Source organism: Dermacentor andersoni, chromosome 1 (assembly GCF_023375885.2).
Source record: "Dermacentor andersoni chromosome 1, qqDerAnde1_hic_scaffold, whole genome shotgun sequence".
In the NCBI taxonomy this organism is placed as follows: Eukaryota; Metazoa; Arthropoda; class Arachnida; order Ixodida; family Ixodidae; genus Dermacentor; species Dermacentor andersoni.
In genome coordinates, this window is record NC_092814.1 from 261,936,278 (window position 1) to 261,958,945 (window position 22,668).

A 22,668-nucleotide genomic window follows, 5' to 3' on the forward strand; every position below is an offset into this window, starting at 1 on the left:
GCTCTTCATTGTCTTGCCAGGAATTTCCGAAATGCTTCACAAGAAGGCTGGTCACATCTCTGACTTTCATTTCGTTGACGTGGTGTGCGTACAGTGCACATCTTATGGGTGCTTGTGCAAGGGACCTTCCCCTTTTTAGCACTGACACGAAATTTGACACAGAAACTTTATAGTGAGGCTCTGCTCTAATTTGAGGACTCCTACCAGCTGCATTTCTTTGAATGTAGAAGACCTTCGTTTCGGTTATCTTGAACGGCAAGCTGGATGTCGACTTCATCACTGCCGTGCAGTAGGCCTTCCAGTCGTACGCATGCCAATGTTTTCCAAGCTCTAACACAGTGCCGTGATTTGAAAAAATCCTTTGGTAGCTTTGTGGATTCAGGATTTCTTCGTGTCGTCTAACATCTTTTTCAATTCTGCCAAATACCCTGTCTGGGGGTAAAAAACTGTGTCCTGTGACAGGAAACACAAGGGAAACTACTGAGACACCTGCTGGAGCCTCATTCTGGAGCCACCAAAGAAGCATGCAAAGCACAGTACTGTTCTTCTTTTGTCCAGCACAGCCATCGGCTACTAACCGCACCTCTCTAATTCCTTCGAAGTTAGCGCTTCGAAGTGTATTATGTACCGCACTGGCTACTTGGTTGCTTCCTTTGGAGCTTTCATCTTCGCTCCATGTGTAGGAATGGATGGCCTCTTTGGGCATTGATCCATCTGCCTGGTTTTCAACCACGCAGAGGTGGTACTGATAGAGCTGGCGGCTGTAGTAGGCTTCCTGGTCCGGAACTTTGGGGAGCACTTGATTTTGTTGGCAATCAAATGAGAATGTTTTCAAGTCTTCCCTCTTCTCACGCAGCAGGGAATAAAAAGCCTTATACTTCAACTTGTGTACACGTTGCTCTGTTATGACACGCTGCTTCTGTGAAACATCTCCACAAGTTTTCATCTCATACGCATTTTTCAGGCACACAGAGCAAACGTCTGTCCTCGGTGTTCTGAACGAAAGATTGAACGTCGCTCGAAAAATGTGGTGAAAGAAGCCATACTTCACCCTCACATCTTCGGGTGCTTGTTGGTTATAAATCTGCCACAGGTTTCGGATGCTCTTCAGCTCACTTGGAAGGTATAACTTTTTTGTCTTCTTCCGGTTGTAGTGCGACTCTCTTGCCCGAAGTCGCTTAATGAAACCCACAACAGCTGATCGCTTTCGACCGTAGCGCTTGATCTTCTGGTCACCTCCACGACTGTCGGCTTTCACTTCACCTTTTTCATGCTTGTGCTTTATATAGCGAGTAACTGTGCTGTGACTAATATCAAGCACTGCGCAAAACATATCGCGACAAACGCGAATCTCTTGGCCATTTTCTATCCGTACCTTGTAAACAACAGCAAGGCTCCGACGAGGTTCCGCTTCTTTTCCTCTCCTACGTTTTACGGCTGTTGGCGTGCAGTACATCAAAACGAACGCCTTTTGTTCCACGCTACACAGTTCGTAAAACTTCTCCTTGAAACGTTTAGTGGATGCTTCTGTCACAAGCGCACACCTGAGAGTCTTTTTCGCGTGTTTACATTTTGGCAACGGCGCATTCTTGCTTTTACGGTGGTGATGCGGCTTTTTGTCACTTCGCCGTCGACGTCTAGGGATAGATCTTTCGCCGATCTCTTCATTGCCATCCGAATCCATGAACAACGATATCAGAAAAGCGAAGAACTCGCGAAAACACGAACGAAACACTCTGAGCTGTCAGGCGGGAACCAACTCCTTGGCGGGAACTGACAAGGAGGCAGCGATGGCTAAATGACGTCATGCCAAAAGCGCTCTCCTATTGGGCAAATGGATTTGGCTCATTTTGATCCGTGCAACAGCTGGATATGGCTCAATTTCGATACGAAATACGATCTGCGAACACGTTCGCCTGGCGTTATTTGACCCATTTCGTTGCAACGGTTTTTCTATGAGAAAGTTGCCTAGTTTTTCTTGTCATTACCGTTTTATCTGACCCAGTTTCGGTTTGTGGATTTGGCTCATTTCGAAAAAAAACTCATATGTCAATGCAGACCCAGAGGGCCACAAATTAAATTTATGGGGCACACCATATTGAGGGACTCCAGAATAATTTGAACCACCTGGTGTTCTTTAACGTGCACCTAAATTTAACCCTTTGACGGTTTTTGCCGTACATGTACGGCGGCGGTTTTCTGTCCCGCAAGGTCTCTGCCGTACGGGTACGGTTTCGATCCTCCGTTTGAAATTTCGCGCCATAATGACGATACAGGCTTACTGGGAGGTGCTGCCACATCTTAGGACTTACAAGAAGCGTTTGAAATTTGTGCTACCTTCTTGGGGAGATAAACAGAACTGACTTCTAGCTTCAGCGTGTCGCGCAGACTGCGGCAACACCCCTTTTGCGGTTGCGGTTTCGGTTTCGCCGCGTGATCGCAACGGAGGCGCGCGAAACGTCATTTTTCTCTTTGTCGGCACTCTCTTGCAGATGCGGTGGAAGTTGATTTCTATCTTGATTGGTGCTGCTCTTAGCTAGTTTGTAATCGCCGCTCGCGAGGTATTCTCGCTCTCAGCGGCAATGCGCTTTCTGTTCCGCCGCAACGGAGGCGCGCGAAACGTGATTTTTATCTTTGTCGGCACGCTATCGCAGGGGCGGCGGAAGTTGATTTCAATCTTGATTGGCACTGCTCTTAGCTCGTTTATCACCGCCGCTCATGAGGTATTCTCGCTCCCTGCAGCTGTGCGAAGACTCATGTTTCAAGGAGTACCACACTTTGAAATACTATTGAACATTTTGCAGTTCTGAGTGATGCCGACACCAAAATACTGTTCCTAATTTTTTTTTGCTATTTATTCCCGACTTTATACATCTTGTACATTCAAGATCCGCAATAAACTAATTTGACCACCCGGGAAAGTTTTCTTCAAAATAATTCGACCCTCAAAGGGTTAAGTACACGGGCATCTTCACATTATGCCCCCATCGAAATATGGGCATCGTGGCCAGGATTTGGTTACACGACCTCATGCTTAGAGCCCAACACTCGCCACTAATCAACCACGGAGGGTAGAACTGCAATCAACCCTGGGCTAGTATAGCATAAAACTACTGTAATCTGTTTTTATTGCGAAAGAAAGTACGTGGACACTGCAAGCACATTTCTGCCACTGTCATCGCCGCGATGTTCCCTATGACATTAAAAGGTGATAACATTGTCGCCGCATGCCGTATGCTGCATGTGCGAGTCAAAGCACGTAAGGGTGAGCCGATGGTGGCGGCTCTATCTAGCACGCGCAAGGGAGCAAAGCGGGCAGAAAGCATGCAGTCTTCCGTCGCGTGCAAGGCACCGGGTGGAGGAGGGGAGAGGCCGCGCGGGCCCATCTTGAAAGCGATCTGTGATGACAGAGTACATGCACTCAGTGCTGATAGCTTCGTTAGGTTAGTTTGGGTTTAATGGCACAAAGGCGTGTGCACTGTTTTCGCCCTTAGATCACGTTGCACAGAGAGGCTGCACGAAGGTCAATTCGATTGCTGCAGCTGCCACATTCGCTTACTAACTAAAATTGCAAGTTTATACGGCCGATAAAACTACTATCCTTACTTTGTATCGCTGTCTAAGGATTTGCTATTGCAATTCATGCTTTGCCTTTCGGACAAAACTGCAGCTTTTATTCCAAATCCGTCATTATTAGCCCTTCGCGATAGGTCAAAATAGCTCAGGCCTCACCCATACGGGCATACAAACAGATTGGAATAGTTATACATTATACCGGCCCTGAGGAGACGCCTGCCCGCTGAACCTGCTGCAGCGCGCGCCTCCCTAATATCTATTCGTTCGCAACACCCTCAGCCTACTTTTCGTTGTTTTGCACTTCAGCCAGGGATTGCCATGCCGCTTGTATTCTAGTACACTCTACATATATACAGCAGCTATGGTCACTGCAACAGCAGCGACAACTGCCGAGAGTGGCCACACGTGCGGAAAGTTCCAGTTATAAGCGCAAAAATTACGAGACACTGCGGAAGGCGTCGTCACACAGTGTGCGGAATGTGAACAGCTGCACTCTTTTTCGGAGAACAATCCGCTGGCTGTGCGCGGCCAGTGCCGGAGCACACATGGCAAAGCCATTCTGGCACAGCCTGGTGCAATGTCAGTCAGTTTCTTGTGTTAGGCGCAGTTTGGCACAGGAATTTGCATTTGTATCAAAATGGCACAATTCGTGCAGGAATCCCACCCGTGTGAGCCAGTCATGACGGGAACTGTACATGCCCACTCCGCACATAAGTGATTTGCCTTGTCACAACATAGCATGGACAAGCCAAGCAGCAACAACACCACGCAAGTTTTGTTAACATGCCCACAGCATAGCAGCTGTAGAGACAAGTAAACTTTCACCTCAAACAATTATCGTGCTCTTTGGCATCAAACTTCGGGAGTTGTAATGCTATGGGCATGCAACAGACTCAGATTTTTCACTTTAAAAACTGGGACACCGAACACAAATCGCTAGACTTGTTTCATCTGCCACTGACAAATTTGTGCCAGAATGCTCAGTCGCATCACAAACACTAAAGTTCAGTTTCTCCCAATCGAGTACAGTGCAGTCCACTTATAACGATACCACATATAACGATATATCGGTTATAACGATGGGTCGACATGAGAGTGTCATTTTATGCATTAGGTCTATGGGGAAAAAAACCATTTATACCGATAGGTTATTCACCGCATATCAGATATAACGATCAAAATTTTGCAGTCTGGACGGCGTTTTCCGTGCCAAATAATCGTAACGTTTGCGTTGCTTAGTTTCCTGAAACGAACCATGTCGAGACGAGGCGATGTTTACCTCCGTAAGTTTGTATCTGCCGCCATTACCGCGCAGCGCGTCTCGCCCCGCCCGCGCACCGAAGAATAGCCGAGTAGGCGCAGCGCGTCACAAGATGGCGCTAGCTGCTTCATGCGCGTCGGCCACAGTCGCTCCGAAAGAGAGAGAAAGAAAAAAAAAAGAAGCGACAAGCAAAGCGGCACGGTGGCGCCCGTCCCGCGTCTCTCTCGCGATAGCAGGCCGACGCCACCGAAGCAGCGTGCAACCAACGGTTCAACCCAGTTTGAAGATGGCGCCAACAAAGCGCAAAGCTGTGTCACTTGACACGAAGATAGATATCTTGCAGGACTCTCGATGCGGATTCAAGGTGAGCGCCCTCGTGAAGAAGTATGAGCTCGCCCAGTTAACGATATCAACCATCTTGAAAACCGGGAGCACCACGATTGTGAAGGCAGGAGCTATCAGCAGCCATTCCAATCAGCGGAAAAGGGTTAGAGACCCTTTGTATGCCGATGTTGAAGAAGCGCTTTACCAGTGGTTCATCACCAATTGCTTCAAGAAGGCGGGCTTTGAGCGTAAGGACGAACTTCCCCAACCCGCTGAGACCGACCCGGTGGAAGTTGCTGACATAACCGAGCTCTGGGAGCTCGTTCCTACTGGTGACACAGGTGGCGTGTCGGAGGAGTTTTTGACTGCAGACAGTGCTGCCTCGTTCTGCGATGAGGTCACTGACGAGGCGATCGCCGAAGATGTGCTGTCTCGACAGACGGCAAAGTTGTGCGACGGTGGCGACGGCATCAGCTACAGTGACAACGAGATCGACAGTGGCTCCTTAACCCCAACCACGATGTCCACGCAAAGTGCACTGTCATCGATCGCCTCCTTAATTGATTTTATGCATGCTAAAGGATTGCCGCCAGTGTTCGCGCAGCAGCTGGAATCCATGCACACTGCGGTTGTGAAGCTGAAGCTGCCGCAAAAGCAAGTGCAGATTTCGGACTATTTCGGCGCGCCTAACCCTTGACACGGTCATTGGCGCTAGAAATAAGGTTTGTTTTTCACAGCCTACTGTCTACATCATCTATTCTTTAGAGCAAGTAGCAAATTCGAGTTCAGAGCTGCAAAGGTATGTTCCGCGTTTCAATTTTTTTTTTTTTTATAACTGCAGTCCAGATATAGCAATCATCGGTTATAACGATCATATTTTTCGTCTTTCTCGATATCGTTATAAGTGGACTGCACTGTACTACCAAAAAAAAAAAACTGTTGCAGCTGCTACCGCCTTTTGCGAAGCTTCTGAATTCCCTAGCACATTCACATCGGCTGTTCAATGGTCAAAATGGCAAAGCATGGGTGCTGCTGCATTGGCTCGTTTGACGGCGGCTATTCTGACCCTTGCTGGACCCTTCAATGCTCGGTGAACTATTACTAAAGACCACATAACAGATATTGGATGAAGCTGATATCTCGTAACTCAGATGCAGACAACCCCAAAGCAGTTTTTACTTTCCTTGCAAGTCCTTTTAGAGGAAGTACAGCAGGATCGATGCCTATGGAATATGAAGTAAATTGCTCTCAGAGTGGCAGTGTCAAAGTAAAAACAGCATTTATTTTGTACAAATGCCATTATTACTTCGACACTGCCACTCTGAGAGCAATTTATTTTAGCATTTTCCATAGCCATCTATCCCACTGTACTGCATCGTCGGGTCACATACATTTCATATGTAGAACCTATTGTACTTTTTCAGAAAAGGGCATTGTGATTTACGATTTTTTTCTGATTGCAATGCTAAGTCAATGACGCCGTTTTAAAGTTTAAATATACTGCCTTTTAATTTATTACTGAATTTTAGGTCAAGTACTCTTAATAGCATAACCACTAACTACCCTTCAAGTTTTTTATACTCCAGAAGCAATACACGGAGCACACTTGAGGGAAATTTTCTCTTGCCTTAAATTCATAACGTACATGGAAGGAGGAGGTTACACAACACAGCACTGGAGCACTCCTATGGAACAACTTATAATCGGAAGTAAAACAAGGCAATTTTTTTTTCATTATCATTGCAATCCCATTATCACTCACTACTATCATCTGTATAAGACAGTCATTTCGCTGGTGTATTAATCTATTCCAGTGCATAGTTACCAAGTACAAATTCCTTTCTGTAGGCTTCTTGTAGCTATTAGAAGTACCCTGCCTTTTGTTATTAAATGGCATATTTATGTACACGATTTATGCCACATTGCTGTCGCAATTGTGAATAACTAGCATGGATCCCAACTAGCCTTGTACTAGGGATCCAGATGTCTTGTGCAACTTTTCCTACTTTTTAATAAACTTGACACAAGATGTTTCAACCCTCAGAAATTGCACCCACAAAAATTAAGTTCCTGAAGTATTACTGAATCCACAAAGGAAACAATACCTAATACATTTAATACCTTTGAGGCATTTAATACCATGTGTCAGCACTGCAAGTACATGGTGGAAGGATACTCAAGTATTTTTGCACCATGCACTGCCAGTGGATGTGCATAGCCCAAACCAGTTTTACAGATGCCCACCTTTGATGCAGGCGGTCCTTGTGAATGCGAAGTAGGTGATTGTGAGTGTTGCGACTGCTGCTGTGGGCCACTGCTGCATAAATAAAAAAGAAGAAAGCAGTTTGCATTGGTTGCAGTTCACACTGACCACACAGCTCAATAGGCCATTCACAAAAGAAAAGCAAACCTGTTTTCTTCGGGCGACTTTCCTTTCTCTTTTCCTGCACTCCCCCATCCTTGACCTCCACTTGGAACTAAGCTGATATTAGGATTGTTTCCACTGTTCTCGCTTTTTAGACTTGGAAGGTTGACAGGAGGTGGCATACGCCTCCCCGCACCAACTTTCCCCAATGACTGCAAGCCATGTTTGGGGGCCGCTGCAAGGAACAGTGCAGAAAAAGACTCCAGCTGAAATGTGCTGAAATGACATTTTACATGTACATAGACAAACCATGCATTACAAAAAAAAAAAAAAAAAAGCTGATTCAAGTGTATTGAAGTGACAGTAACAAACTAGGGACATTTGTCTAAAGACAGCAACAGAAATTCAATGGTCGTCATTCTTCACTTACCCGAGGTTTTAGGGTTCTCTAAGCTTTTTCCCTTGTAGATATTATTTATGTCCAATGCCAGATACTTTGGCTTTCCTTTCTCCCCCTTTGAAGGTAGCCCCGAAACCGTGGACATGCTGACGAGGAGAAGTCATTGAGCACTTTGCTGCACTGCACCCAGGGAACGGTCCGCTCCCTGAAAAGCAGAAAGACATGGTGCTGGGCTCAGTGCAATATCACGAGACTGGCATATGAAACAACCAAGGCTTGTCTAGCTCTCGATTTACCACCTTAAAAGATATTTCGTTAATTTCATGACAATAACTGCAGGAAAGGAAAAGATTTACCTGTGCAAACACCGAACAGCACAGAAAGCGAGATAAACATGACGCTCTCATATAGCCCTTAATTTATAACTTACCTATGGTCACAAAAATGTGCTCGAGCATGTAATCCCATGTTTTGCCAACACAGCAATCCAACATTTACACAAGGCAAAAGGCTTACAAACATGGTTTTAAATCAAGGAAAGCCATGGTAAATACTTTTGCAGCACAAGCTTCATAAGCATTAAATTATATATCCCGAAGAAAAAACAATGAAACTGTACATCCTCCTCACCTGGCATATTTTGTGAACTTATCAATGTGAACGCTAATTAACAAGTAGTCTATCATGCCACATTTCCCAATAGACTGGACCAGGTGCCCCCCCCCAAAGCACCTTAATTTAATACTCTCAATTTTGACGAAATTACATGCAAGTGAAACATTATCCTACTGTATGTAGTTTTAGTCTGAACTCATGTTAGTTGTACCTGCGTCATATTTGACAGTTCAAAGCAGCGCATAATGTTATCGTTACATTTAAACACTCGTGTAATGCAATATCTCACATTTGTGCACTCACATTAGCACTTTCGCCACCCTTGCTGCAACATGACTAGCAAGTCGACACAGGTACAATAATTGATCACCACTGCTTACTAGACCTTCCAGTAAAGATAAACAAAACACACAAAAATCACGCACTGAGTTGGTCCGAAGTTAGGCCTCCAAGTACAATTTTGACTCGCGGAGATTGGGGCGCCCACACCGCCGTTGCGTAGTATTTTTGCTGACACTTTTCATCGCATTAGTATTATCCGATTGCCTGAACGCAATTCTGTATGCACTTCAGATTCAATGGCACCGCTCATCAATGTATAACACACCTGTACGATTCGTCTACAGCACAAAGCTTCAACACTTACTTTGGCTGCATTAACGCTAAGCGCATTTGCTTTGAGCCTAATATACTGCTCAAACAAATGTAACACCATACGCAAGGAAATGGAAAGGCCAGCTATCGACACTCCGGCATGCAAGCTGCTGTAGAAGTCATTGCACCCAGCAACAGCGAGGCAAACCGATCGCAGAGTCCTAATGCGCACTAGCAGAATAGCCAGGCCCATTAAGGCTTTGCGAGTGTCACACAATATTGCTGACCCGATCTGCATACACACAACACGCAGTCCACAGTCAAGCACCGCAGCAACACTACGACTAACTGAAAACGTCATGAAAGCACGAAGCCCAAAGTGACAAAAGACCGGACTGCGCGTTACAGGCTACGCTAGTTCATATCTAGAAAACTTGCACTCCGACGCCCTACATACACGCGCAGTACAGCAACATCATGCAATGACCGTAGCAAAGAAGCGAAGACCTTTCCGAAAGCAAATCTACCTACCCGGTGCGAGGAAAGGACGACGACCGTTACGGTGCTTACAATGAATCGAGGTCCCGGTGAGATTAGGCCTAAATTTGTATTCGTAAAATCGCACCCCACTGATGCTCTCTACCGCATACGCCAGCGTACTAGAATGCTCTTTAACACAGTGGCCTACTACACAAGGTCCACTGATGCAGAAGAGTGGTAAGCACGACACTCAGACATTTTTCCGTGTTCCGACCACCCATACAAAAAGCCAACTCTCAATAGTGCCCCTGCTTTGCTAGACCAACTCCAAACCAATAAAAATATACACGTACCTCGGCCCGTCCTTATGGGTTCTGTATTTTAGTAAGATGAGTTTGTTCTTGTGAATTTTGCAGGGACGGATGGAGGCAGATTTCTGACAATTAGTTCAAAGGTCGACTCCCCCAACTCCAATCCAAAATGGCGAACAGGGACGATGCAGCGTTTAATAGCCCAAAACCATGACGTCACGTATGCTGCCTCCCATACTGCATCGCTGCATGGCAAAAGAATGCAGTGGGTAGGAAGCTTCTGTATCTTCTTTTGTGTTTTGTGTACCAAAAAGCAAAGAGCTGCATAAACTCGAACTGTCCAAAACGTCTAGTCGTTTCACTACTGCTCTAAAGGATGTTGCTTATTAAAACTTTTGCTTAGTTTAAGTTGTGCTATTCAATATGTTACGAAGATCCGATTACTTTTGGTTTCGCTTTGAAGCTGCTTAAATTGTGTCTCGACATTGAAAAGCTACACTTACGAAGTGATCGTGAAATTATCTTTTCGCCAATTGTCTCTTAACGTGCTCTTGTGATCGCTAGCTTTGTATGTACCTGTCGTGCGCAATGCTTCAGAACCCATCAGCTCAAACGTCAAATTTATCATATCACTGAGTGACCTAGAAAGTCAAAATAGCATAGCTCGCAATGCGGTTCAGCCTGTTCAGCGATCGTGGTCCATTGCTTCCGGCGTCTTCTTCAAGAAAGGACAGCTTCGTTCTTTTCCAAGCTCTGGAACGCATACGCATGCTCACAACGGGTGATACGTGCGGTTCCAGAAAGTGCTAAATTCCTCCGAACGATCAAGTTATCTGTACAAAAATAAGACTGCTATAATCGATCCATGAGTCTGGTATCCAGGTTAGAAGACCACTCAGTGAACAGTGCGTGTTGAATGCATCGCCCGGCCATCGCTTCGTCACCTAACGTATATGTACTGGCGTTTTCTTGTCATTCCATGCAGGAACATATGCACGTGCGTGCTTGTGTACGTCATCATCCAGCTAAAAAAAAAAAAACTATGTCTGGGGTGGGAGCACTTTGTTCATGTTGCTTTTTATTAGTTGAATCGGCTAAAAATTATTATCTTAAATTAATTTCAAGCTTTCGTCCATTGTCTCTGAAGTTCTCCAGGAGGGCCAGGTGCTGCTCATCTTTACGAAAGTGGTACGTACGGTGGTGATACTCAAACCAGCGTGACAAACAGGTCAGAAAGTGTCAGAACCGTACAACCGCATAAAACGACGTTCCTGTTCTTTCACTATGCGTCTTGCAGCTGGCTCGATCAGCAAAGACGGCAGTTCCACGATCGTCCGTAAAATCGTAGAGAGCCTGCAAAACTGTGTTCATCAAGTTTTCTTTCTTATTCCGTGTTGGTAATGAGCAGCCTTGCCTCTTCATTCGGTGGCCATGCATCATCCCGATCAGCCGAAGGCCAAGGTCTGCTCTGAAACACGAAACCTCAATTGTCCTCGTCAGCGGTGTACGCAATTGTTGCTTGGGCTTGTGGGCAGATGTGATCTGCTTGACGTTTTTGTCTACAGAAAATGAGCACATATTTTGACATTCATTCACCTGTGCGCCCCGGCGTTAGCACAGGCAGGTCGCGATTCGTCCGCCAGTTGTATACCTATGGGTATACTGCGCCAAATTGTGCCGAAAGCACGCTGCACCAGAAGGCATGCGTCAGCGAAAGATCGTCGTCCACGGTGCAGGGCGTTATATCGTTGGTCTCGGAATGCGTGTAAATGTAACTTTCGTATTCTTGCCGCCATTAGGCGTGAGCAGCTGCACCCAGTTAAACACCGTGAATATTTTTAAGGGATACGATAATATTTTATCTTCCCACCCAAGCCGACAAGCAACGGCAGGCCAGGAGGTCTGGAGCTTATCCAGCGGAGTCACGTGGTTGTGCTGGCGCCGTTTCCGCGAAAACGCGCGCGAGTGGTCCCGCTTGTTTTCTTAATTTTAGAGCGCAGCTTTTAGGCACGCGTTCCTGCGTTGAGCGTCGGCGTTCTCAGCGTAACCGAGAGAACGAGCACAGCGAAGGATGAAAGAGCGAACGCGGAGCGCTGAGGGGGAAGAAAGACGGCGATAACGAAGAGAGCGCGAGGAGGAGGGTGCAACCAACGCCACCTAGACTAGGTGGCGTTGGTGCAACGCACGGAGGAAGGAAACTCAGGAGAGGACCTGACGTCACTCTTCGTGAAGCTGAAGTGAAGCCGGAAGTTGGCGTTGCTGATGGCGTTGCTCCGCCTATCGGGCCAGCTCTCCTCTCTTGTTTACATTTCTCGCGAAACCACGCCGCGATGCGCGCGACCGTGGTGCTCGGACGCGCGCGCTCCGCAGCAATACTAAACAATCGTTAGCACGTAAGCATGATTCCGCCAAAGAGGGCAATATTTCTCGCGGATATTCCTTCGTCCGTTGCCATTGCCGTGGTGCAGTAAATTTCGTAGAGCGTTGCATGCGGGTTCATTTCAGAACTTTAGTTCCTCGTGTTACACCTGGCCACAGCAAAATCCGGGAAAGCACAGTCCAGCTAACGCAGCGCAACAAAACACGGAGACCAACGCGAACCTGCCCGCACAGCGCCTTTGCCACGGTACGAAACCTACGGAGCAACACGTGTGAGCGCACAGAACCAAAACAAAGCCGCCATTGTGGCCCGAAAGGCGTGGCCGCCACGGTAAATAAATAAAAAATCAGCAAAAAAGAGGAGAACCTACTACGTCATTTCCTCCACACTTTTCTCCTAGCGCGCGGAGGGGGTAGGACACGGAGGAAGGAAACTAAGGAGAGGCCCTGACGTCACTCTTTGTGAAGCAAAAGTGAAGCCGGAATTTGGCGTTGCTCATGGCGATGCTCCGCCTTTTGGGCCACCCTCCTCTCTTGTTTACATCTTTCGCGAAACCACGCCGCGCTGCGCGCTCGCGCAACATCTGGCAGAGCACGGTGCAAGTAACACAGCGCAACAAGACACGGTGACTAACGCAAACCCGCCCACTCAGCGCCTTTGCCACGGCCCGAAACCTACCAGAGCAACACGTGTGAGCGCTCAAAACCATAACAACGCCGCCATTGTGGCCTAAAAGGCGTGGCCATACAACAACAAAAAAAGCAGCAAAAAATGAGAACCTACTACGTCATTTCCGCCACACACAGAACCAAAACAAAGCCGCCATTGTGGCCCGAAAGGCGTGGCCGCCACGGTAAATAAATAAAAAATCAGCAAAAAAGAGGAGAACCTACTACGTCATTTCCTCCACACTTTTCTCCTAGCGCGCGGAGGGGGTAGGACACGGAGGAAGGAAACTAAGGAGAGGCCCTGACGTCACTCTTTGTGAAGCAAAAGTGAAGCCGGAATTTGGCGTTGCTCATGGCGATGCTCCGCCTTTTGGGCCACCCTCCTCTCTTGTTTACATCTTTCGCGAAACCACGCCGCGCTGCGCGCTCGCGCAACATCTGGCAGAGCACGGTGCAAGTAACACAGCGCAACAAGACACGGTGACTAACGCAAACCCGCCCACTCAGCGCCTTTGCCACGGCCCGAAACCTACCAGAGCAACACGTGTGAGCGCTCAAAACCATAACAACGCCGCCATTGTGGCCCAAAAGGCGTGGCCATACAACAACAAAAAAGGAGCAAAAAATGAGAACCTACTACGTCATTTCCGCCACACTTTTCTCCTAGCGCGCGGAGGGGGTAGGGCCTCTCCTTAGTTTCCTTCCTCCATGGTGCAACGGAACCATGAAGTGGAAAGCGGAGGAGGGTATGGCGAAAGCGTGACAACAAAAGTGTGGTGCCGCGGAAGACGTTGCTGCGGCGACGATCGCTACGACATGGCGCCAAAGTAGCGCGCGTCATCGGTTCACCGATGACGCCATCAATAAAAGGCATGCGGCGAGTGGGCCCACCAGTACCACATATCGAAACAAAGCACCGCATGAGCGGAGATCTGTCTGCAGCGGCTGCTCTGAATGGCGCCCACGCGTCACCCACAGAAAGGGTGACGTCACCCACTCTCGCGATGCCCCGCGGTTAGAGGGGAAGTAGCGCCACACTTCGCTCCGTTTGCAACGTGCTGCACCAGACAGATTGTAGGCGCCAGCCAATACATCGCGAAATGAAAACACTTATAGAGCTGCGCTCAAATTTCGCATTAATCGTCGGTGAATCTCTTTATTTTATATTTTTTTTAACTGGCGCCGGCGCCACATGACAGTTGCTCTTATCGCTATGCGCAGCCCCAAGATCTCATTGCTGAGCGAAAATCCGGGGGCTTTTGCTCCTTGAATATATGACTTTGCCTAGGCACTACGGAGGAGGTTTCTTAGCGCGTATTGTAGGCGTTTGTCCCTAGGCGTGCCGGCATTGCGGAGTAGGTATGAGTGGGATCGAGTTTGTTTAACGCGACGTTCATTTAAGGGATCGCCAGCCGTTTCTGCGCAGGCGCGAATAGGAGCAGATGTGAGAGAGAAGATCTGGGGGCCTTTGCTCTTTGATATGTGAGTCTGCCTAGGCACTACGGAGGAGCTTTCTCAACGCGTGTTGTATGCGTTTGTCCCCTAGGCATGCCGGCGTTGCGGAGTGCGGTCCAGTTTGTTTACGCTCCCCCGCTGGCTGCCCGCGCGGCGAGGCAGTGGGCACGGACGCCCCATTTGGTGATCGCGCTGTGTCTGAAAGGGTAAGGTTGTATAAGTCGCGGGTTGCTTTTTTCGTCATGACGATAGATTGGATCTTTGCACTGCCCCAGGAGGGCACATGTAACCGGCAAACGGAGGCGTCAGGAGAGCACCTGAGGTTATAATAAAGCAGGCGGCGCAGGACCTCCAGGGCACCCAAGGGGTAACGGTGGGGGCGGGATCAAAGCTGGAAGCAGGGCGGCCCGTGGGTTGGTGCTGCGGAGGCCGAAGCGTGCCAGGGGTGTTCGCATAAAAAATACACCTGGCACGCGCAGGCCTCGGCGAGCCCCAACCCACGGACCAGTCCGGGTTCTAGTTTTGGTACGTGTCCCCGTTGCCGCTTTGGTGTCCTGGAGGCGCCGCTAATAATGTGAAATAATGACACGTTGTTACAATTCGTAAAAAAGACGATTGAATCAATATAATTACGTCCAGCCGCCAACTTGTGACGCTATAATATATACCCAAGCAACAAAAAGACCGTGGCAAAAAGTCGGCCCGACGTCTCCGGCCGACTGCAAAACGGTTGGCCCGACCTCGGCAACCGAGGGCGGCCCAGCTTTGGGGATTGACATTGGCCTAACGTCGGCCGATCGTCGGCAATCGATGTAGGCCCGGCCACTGTGGCCGACTTGGCCGACGGCGTCCCATACGAGGGCCTACCAAGGCTTTAGGTACGTAAGTCAGTCGGCCAGCCGTAGGGCCATTCTATTTGGCCAACGCAGCCGAGCGCATGCCACACGCGGGCCAGCCATGGCCCTGACGGCAATAATGGTCGGCATTGCACCGGTCCGGTGCTGAAAGCCGACGTTGCTTTTGACGCCCCGAATAATCGTAGCTTTTGCATCATGCATTTACAACAGCATGCGCATCATGCTTGTGTGGTGGCCGGCATAGAAGTACCACACGAAAGCGAACGCTTTTTTGTACTTTTCATGCCACATAAATGCCAGGCAAAAGATTCTGATACAGGTCTTTATTTCTTGTAATTGTATATGTACACCGACACGTTCACAAGTTTCAAACACTAGTTCATATTTGGTGGGCTTGAAGCAGGGTCACGGCGCCTTCTTTCATTCCGGCCTCCATCCCTGTCAGCTGCTCCAACCAACCGGCGTTTTGCGACTCCAGCCACTGATGCTAGTGAAGCGTCAGGGAACGTGCTCCTCACAGATGCTGCAAAAAAGCGGCACATATAAGAAAGCTGCCCCCGCTTTATAGTTCAGTTGGTGAGTCGCATTCCATTTGAAGAAGTGAAACAATCAAAAAGATCATAAGTCAGATATTCACGAAACATTAAAGAAACGACAACAAAGCAATATTAGGGACGTGCAAATCAGTATCGAAGCTGTCAGGAAGAGTGGCTGGACGACACAAATCGTGTAAGTACCGGATAGTTGGTAATTTATATGTCGTTAGCAATAGGGGGAACTGAACACGGAACCATAACAAAACATGCATACACAGTGGCTACTGTGTCTATAGGTAGCGCGGCTATTTACACCACGATAGGTCTTGTTGCTTCCCGTGAGCACTGTATGAAACAGCCGAGTTGAAACGCTGAGACAAAGAACGCGCCGGAGCCCGGAGCGCGCCAAGCGGCACAAGGAGGTGAATAGGTAAATGTCTGGAGAGGCAAGAGGGGAAGCTTATGGCATGATACATATACTTGCTGACATGATGGCAACGATGATAGGTCTATGTTTTGCAGAAAACAGTTAGCATACATGGGTTAAAGCAGAAACAGCATATACAGCATATATTATATGGTGAAGCAAAACAAACTCCTCAAAAGCAGTGGCAAAATATGGACGCCGCAAGTAGAACTCACTTATTACGGCATTATTTTATTAAAGAAAATGCTAATACTGGACGCAGCAAGATGCAATAAGCAGCAGCTTGTTTGAATGAAGAAAAAAAAACTAAGCATGCAGTTGGTACCGATGTTCGCAACGTGCACTAGAAAGCTGATTGTTATGCCATATTTCTTACTTATATTCGTGATGGCCATGAGCTTCACAAAGGCGTGCTTCCTCCCCTGCGACCCTTTCCAGCTGAACTGCAGTGCAGCTTCATTTGTAAGTATGCTGTTACGTTTCGCCTACAACGCGCTGTGTTAATGTTAGTGTTAATGCCGGCGCGGATGCAACGGACGCCGGGGCTTCGTTCAAAGCGGCGGACATTTTGGCCCGTTCGAAGCCGCCGCAACGCCTCCCCGCCAAGCGTGTCCAGGCGTGTTTCAGTGCCACGTGTCTTCGTGTGTGCGTGTGTGTGTGTGTGCCCTCGCTTGTCAAAGCGCGGCAGCCGGGGAGCGGAGTTCCCCAAATGAGGAGCCAGGAGGTCTCTCGGCTCAACCGTGCGCGCCGTCGTGTGGGCGGGTTGGCGATGCGTCACTGCACTCGGTTCGCCATGTCTCTCGGCTCGACCGTGCGCGCCGTCGTGGGCTCATGCTCCGCCGTCGCGTGGGCTCTTCCCGTGACCTTCCCTTTTGGACCGCGACGCCGAGGGTATAAGAGCAGCTGCCCCCGGACGCCAGGAGAGAGGCTCCGATTTGTACTGTTGAGTTACGTGCTCTCCCGTCTCTCCACTTCGGTCGACCTGACCGGCCGCTCTTTTGCTATGTTAGAATAAACAAGTTGTTCTGTTACCAGTCTTCTCATGCTTTGCCGGGACCTTCGGATGCTTCCAGTGCCCCAGGCCGCCAGGCCAACGCTACCCTTGGAGATTGCGACCCATTGGCAATAACGGGCGTCAGCACCGAGACCCCAACAACTCGTGCCAGCGGTGCGATATCCAACAATGCCCTGCAGAATAGTGCTCACGGCACGACCGGTGTCCGTTCCTCCGTATCTGGAAAAAAAGTTCACCTGCACGAACCAGCGCACGTAGAGTTAAACCCGACATCCAAATACGTGGTTATCGTGGTCTGTAAAAAATGATGGCCAGGATAAGAAACGCTCTCGTTTTAAATGTTTTAACCACATAAAACAAATATATCTAGAAACAACGTTCTATGACAGAATTGCATATGGCTGCGGTATTGTATGAATGACAAAATGAAAATCAACCAAATATTAAACATGAATACATAGTTTCTCTAAAAAGAAAACACAGCATGTCATTCACCATCTGTTCCATGCGGGAATCTGAAGCTAAATATTCCTCTAAGATACGCTTTAGAGCCGCCCAAGGAAACATGAGGACAGGAAGGATAGGTTTACCGACTTTGGTCGGAATATCAGTGAAAAAAAAAAAAAAACATCCAGGCAGCGCGATAAATGAATACAACACATAGTTGCACAAACAAAATAGCACACAGACTGCCACGAGACAAATGTATAGGTATACATAACGTCGAGACCGCGGTGACAAAGTATTACACGTAAACTACGAAAATGCAACAAAAGAAAAATTGAGGAAGAACTTACATATGGGCTATCTGCAGGGTTTCACATACGTGTCTTCTTGTCTGATGTTCCTAGATCTACTCTAGTCCACATGCGGTGAAGCGCGCCACACACAATCCATTCTTACCTGCAATGCACCAGACGTATATCATACAGGTATTTACAGTTATGTTTTTTCATCTGTGGGAAGGAATGAAAGCAACTTCTAATTAATTATGACTTTTCCGCAATAATAACCAGACAAGCGTCTTACCCAATTTCTTCCTGAATGGTGATAACAGTTCCGAGCGTAGCAGGTCATTCGCACACTGTGCTTCAATTTAAGCAGTGTCGTTCCAGTGTTTCCTAGAGAAAAATTAACGAGAATACAAGACGAAAAAATAATATTAGAAATATATACATGAAAGTACGTCTCACATTTCCCTGTCCCAACTCTCGAACGCTTGATCCGTTCTCATGTAAAGCCTCTTTTTTTTTTTCTTCCTGTCAGAAAAAATAAGCCCGAAAGACAAGGAGTTTATCATACGTTGCAAAACCATTTGCACAATACAAAGCGACCTTTGTTCACTTGAAAAAGACAGTCATGCATTACACAACGTGAAATTAAAATGCCACTTACGAGTACGCATATCTTGAACGGCGAGATACGGCGGCTCCACTGCATGGAAAGGGCTTGCGCTGTTCTTGTCCATGTCACTTTTGTGTAGTTTGCGTTTATATGCGCAGTCCATGATAGCAGAAATGCACCAACTAGTCTACCAAGAGACGCGGAACGAGCTGGCATCCAGAGCTATTTGGCGGCAACTCACGCAACTGCTTGCGCCCCCGCGCCATTTGGCCGGAACTCGCCTGCGCCCCTGTGAGCAGGCGGCGTTGGCCTGACGAAGAAAAAATAGACAGCAAGGAAAGCCCCGTTTCGCTTTCTCGCCCCGTCCTCGCTGGTGGGAGCTGATGCTGACAGAGAGAATCGCCCGTCCCTGCTTTCCAAGAACCTCTTCAATCCTTCTGGGAGAGGGAGAGGCGACAGCCCAAGACGACCTCGGTTCCCCACACTTTTCCTTTTTTTTCGTTTTTCAGGCGCTTCCTGTGAGCGCGTTGCCGTTTCCTTTTGGTGTGTGTGCTGTGCACGTGCGTGCGTGCGTGTGTGTAATGAAAATCTGCGTTCTATATTTTGCAGGGATTGGTAGCGCTATACGAATATGTATATACCTTATGTGAACAATAATTTTGACCTCTTCAACGCGTCGAACAGTACTTTGGGTGCTATGTACGTTAGCATGTAGGTTCTGTTTTCTTGTTTGGGAGTATTGTACAAATATCGTATAATCTTGATTGGTTTCCTTTTGTACTTGCTCAGTATTGTATACCTGTTATTACCGGGTGCAATTGTCTTTGTTTTAAAAGTGTCGCTGTAAAGGCTCTGCCAAGCGAAAGGGGGCTGCGGCTTTGTCAATCTGTATCTGACAGCTTTTTCTGCGCCTCTGCTGTCTGTACCTTTACAAGGCAGAAATAAATAATTTGAATTTTAATAAGCATTTATCTTCAAAGCATCACGTCTATATGTGCACGAAGTTCGATAGGTGCATGCATGCATACACAGTCAATATAAGCAGCCCTACCGCGACTTCTACAACACCAGTCAGAACTTTGCCCCTGAAGGTACGTCGGACAGACTTTCTCGCGCCTGCAGCGCTGGTGCTGAGTCAGTCATCGCCACCGGCGGCCTTTCAGCAGCCACTTGCGCTCAACCGCGGTTGCTAGATTTTCAATATATGCGGCCCGTGCTCCACTACAGTCGCTGATGCTCCCACATAAACATCTGTGATGTTATTTACAGGGTACATCCATAAAATAAAGAACCAAAATACATCGCCGTAAGGCGCCAGAAAGCTATTATCCGCCACGACTGACTGAGCGCCGCAGGTGCGAGACAGTCTGTCCGACACAGCGGTCGCCAAATCGGGCGTCAGTCCCCGCTGCTTCACCGGCAGCCAGCATCCGAGCGCAAACAAACTCGACCCTCCTCCGCAATGCCGGCACGCCTACAACACGCGCTAAGAAACCTCCTCCGGCCTTGGCAGTCATATCATTCAAGGAGCAAAAGCTCAGATTTTCTCTCTCTCGCTCCCGCTCTTACTCGCGCCTGCGCACAAATGGCTGGCGATCCCTCAAATGAACGTCTCGTACGGAACGACAAATGGAGAAAGGCCTCCCTCCCCACTTGTTGCTAATGGCAAAGGCGTCTATAAACATGTCCATAACTGATTATTTACACCAATCACAGCCAGACTTTGAGGTTCATGAGCTTAAGGACGGCTCCGGAGCATCACATTTTTTTCCACTCATGTTGCCATGCCCCAACGCCGTGCAGCCGTCGCTGTAACTGAAATAGGGTGAATTGTTTACTTACAAAAAAAGTGTATCCACACAGGTGTTCTGTGTCCACACTTCAAATCACTTTGTTTCGGACTCATTCGAGAGTTTCGCGACCAGACTCTTAAGGCCAAAATTACACCATTTTGCCACACAACGATAATCGTCATCTGTCTTGTCCGCATTTCATTTATTTAACGCGGCGAGCCCGGCAAATATACACTTCAAAGGGTGTAAACTTTTTGTACAGTGCAAGCAAGGCAGATATACACCCCAAAGGGCGTAAACCTTCTTTAGAGTGCACTCTAAAAAAGGTCTTACACTCTTAAAAAATTACACCCTTTGGGGGTTATCTTGTCCCACAACAATAATCGTCATCTGTCTTGCCCGCGTTTCCTTTCTTTAACGCTGCGAGCCCGGTACTTCTCAGTAACGAGCGGCTTGCACGTTATCAGTGTGACACAGCATTCTGGACAGGACAGTAGCGAGCGCCGAGTTTTCAAGAAAGAAAACGCAAGCAAGGTAGATGACGATTATTGTTGTGGGACAAATATACATCCCAAAGGGGGCAACTGTTTTTAGAGTGCACACTCTAAAAATGTTTACACCCTTTGGAGTGTATATCGCCACACAACAATAATAGTCATCTGCCTTGCTTGCGTTTCCTTTCTTTAAGGCTGCGAGCCCGGTACTTTCCAGTAACGATCGGCATGCGCGTTATCAGCATGACATAGCAATCCCGAAAGGAAAGTAACGAGCGCAGCGCTTTCAAGAAAGGAAACGTAAGCAAAGCAGATGACGAATATTGTTGTGGCGGATATACACCTCAAAGGGTGTAACCTTTTTTAGAGTGTGCACTCTACACTCTTATAAAAATTTACACCCTTTGAGGCGTATCTTGTCCCACAACGATAATCGTCATCTGTCTTGCCCACGTTTCCTTTCTTTAACGCGGCGAGCCTGGTACTTCCCAGTCACGAACGGCATGCGCGTTATCAGTGTGACGCAGCATTCTCGACAGGAAAGTAGCGAGCGCCGAGTTTTCAGAAAAGGAAACGCAAGCAAGGCAGATGACGATTATTGTTGTGGGACAAATATACACCCCAAAGGGTGCAACCGTTTTAAGAGTGTAAGAAACGTTTACACCATTTGCAGTGTATATTTGCCACACAACAATAATCGTCATCTGTCTTACCCGCATTTCCTTTCTTGAAAAGGCTGCGCTCGTTACTTTCCTGTCGGGAATGCTACACTCTAAAAAAGTTTGCACCATTTGGAGTGTATAACTGCCACACAACGATAATCGTCATCTGCTTTGATGCGTTTCCCTTCTTTCACGCAGCGAGCCCGGTACTTTCCGGTAACGAACGGCATTCGCGTTATCAGCATGACATAGCATTCCCGACAGGAAAGTAGCGGCAGCGGCGTCTTCAAGAAAGGAAACAAATCAAGGCAGATGACGATTATCGTTGTGTGGCAGATATACACCCCAAAGGGTGCAAACTTTTTTTTTAGAGTGTGTAAGAAAAGTTTACACCCGTTCCGGAGTCCCCCACTACGGCGTGCCTCATAATCAGAAAGTGGTTTTGGCACGTAAAACCCCATAATTAAAAGTTTACACCCTTTGAGTCGTATCTTGCCATACAACAATAAACGTCATCTGTCTTGCCCGCATTTCCTTTCTTTAACGCTGCGAGCCCGGTACTTCCCAGTAACGAACGGCATGCGCGTTATCAGCATGACGTAGCATTGCCAACAGGAAAGTAGCGGGCGCGGCGTTTTCAAGAAAGGAAACGCACACTCTAAGAAAAGTTAACATCCTTTTAGTCGTATCTTGCCACACAACGATAATCGTCATCTGTGTTCTCCGCATTTCCTTTCTGTATCTCTACGAGCCCGGTACTTTCCAGTAACGAACGGCATGCGCGTTATAAACATGACATAGCATTCTCGACAGCAAAGTAGCGGGCGCGGCGTTTTCAAGAAAGGAAACGCAAGCAAGGCCTATGACGATTATTGCACTCTAAAAAAAGTTTGCACCCTTTGGGGTGTATATCTGCCACACAACGATAATCGTCATCTGCCTTGATGCGTTTCCTTTCTTGAAAACGCCGCGCCCGCGACTTTCCTGTCGGGAATGCTATCTTGATGATAACGTGCATGCCGTTCGTTACTGGAAAGTACCGGGCTCGCAGCGTTAAAGAAAGGCAAAGCATCAAGGCAGATGACGATTATCGTTGTGTGGCAGAAGGGGC

The 22,668-nt window shown here is 47.8% G+C and overlaps 1 protein-coding gene and 1 long non-coding RNA gene across 8 annotated transcripts in view; both read right to left on the minus strand.

Annotated features, from left to right (window-relative positions):
* LOC126548145 (uncharacterized) overlaps positions 1 to 10,133 on the minus strand; it is a 239,071-nt gene extending 228,938 nt beyond the window's left edge. For all 6 annotated transcript variants that reach the window (XM_050196263.3, XM_055063733.2, XM_050196266.3 and 3 more), the window contains exons 1-4: positions 9,969 to 10,133; positions 7,957 to 8,131; positions 7,572 to 7,761; positions 7,406 to 7,478 (exon numbers count right to left, since the gene is read on the minus strand). In XM_050196263.3, coding sequence (XP_050052220.2) covers positions 7,406 to 7,478; positions 7,572 to 7,761; positions 7,957 to 8,071 — 378 coding nt within the window. In that variant the 5' untranslated portion in view covers positions 8,072 to 8,131; positions 9,969 to 10,133. The remainder of the gene's footprint in view (positions 1 to 7,405; positions 7,479 to 7,571; positions 7,762 to 7,956; positions 8,132 to 9,968) is intronic.
* A 5,461-nt stretch (positions 10,134 to 15,594) lies between these two features.
* On the minus strand, positions 15,595 to 21,039 carry LOC129381134 (uncharacterized). Of its 2 annotated transcripts, none has more exons than XR_008609367.2 (5): positions 18,660 to 21,039; positions 18,294 to 18,523; positions 18,062 to 18,167; positions 17,282 to 17,500; positions 15,595 to 15,809 (listed from the first exon to the last, which is right to left on the minus strand). It is a non-coding gene; the product is annotated as an uncharacterized lncRNA (long non-coding RNA). The 2 variants fall into 2 exon arrangements; XR_008609366.2 differs by having other exon boundaries at positions 18,062 to 18,220; positions 18,660 to 21,033.
* Between the last annotated feature and the right edge of the window lie 1,629 nt (positions 21,040 to 22,668).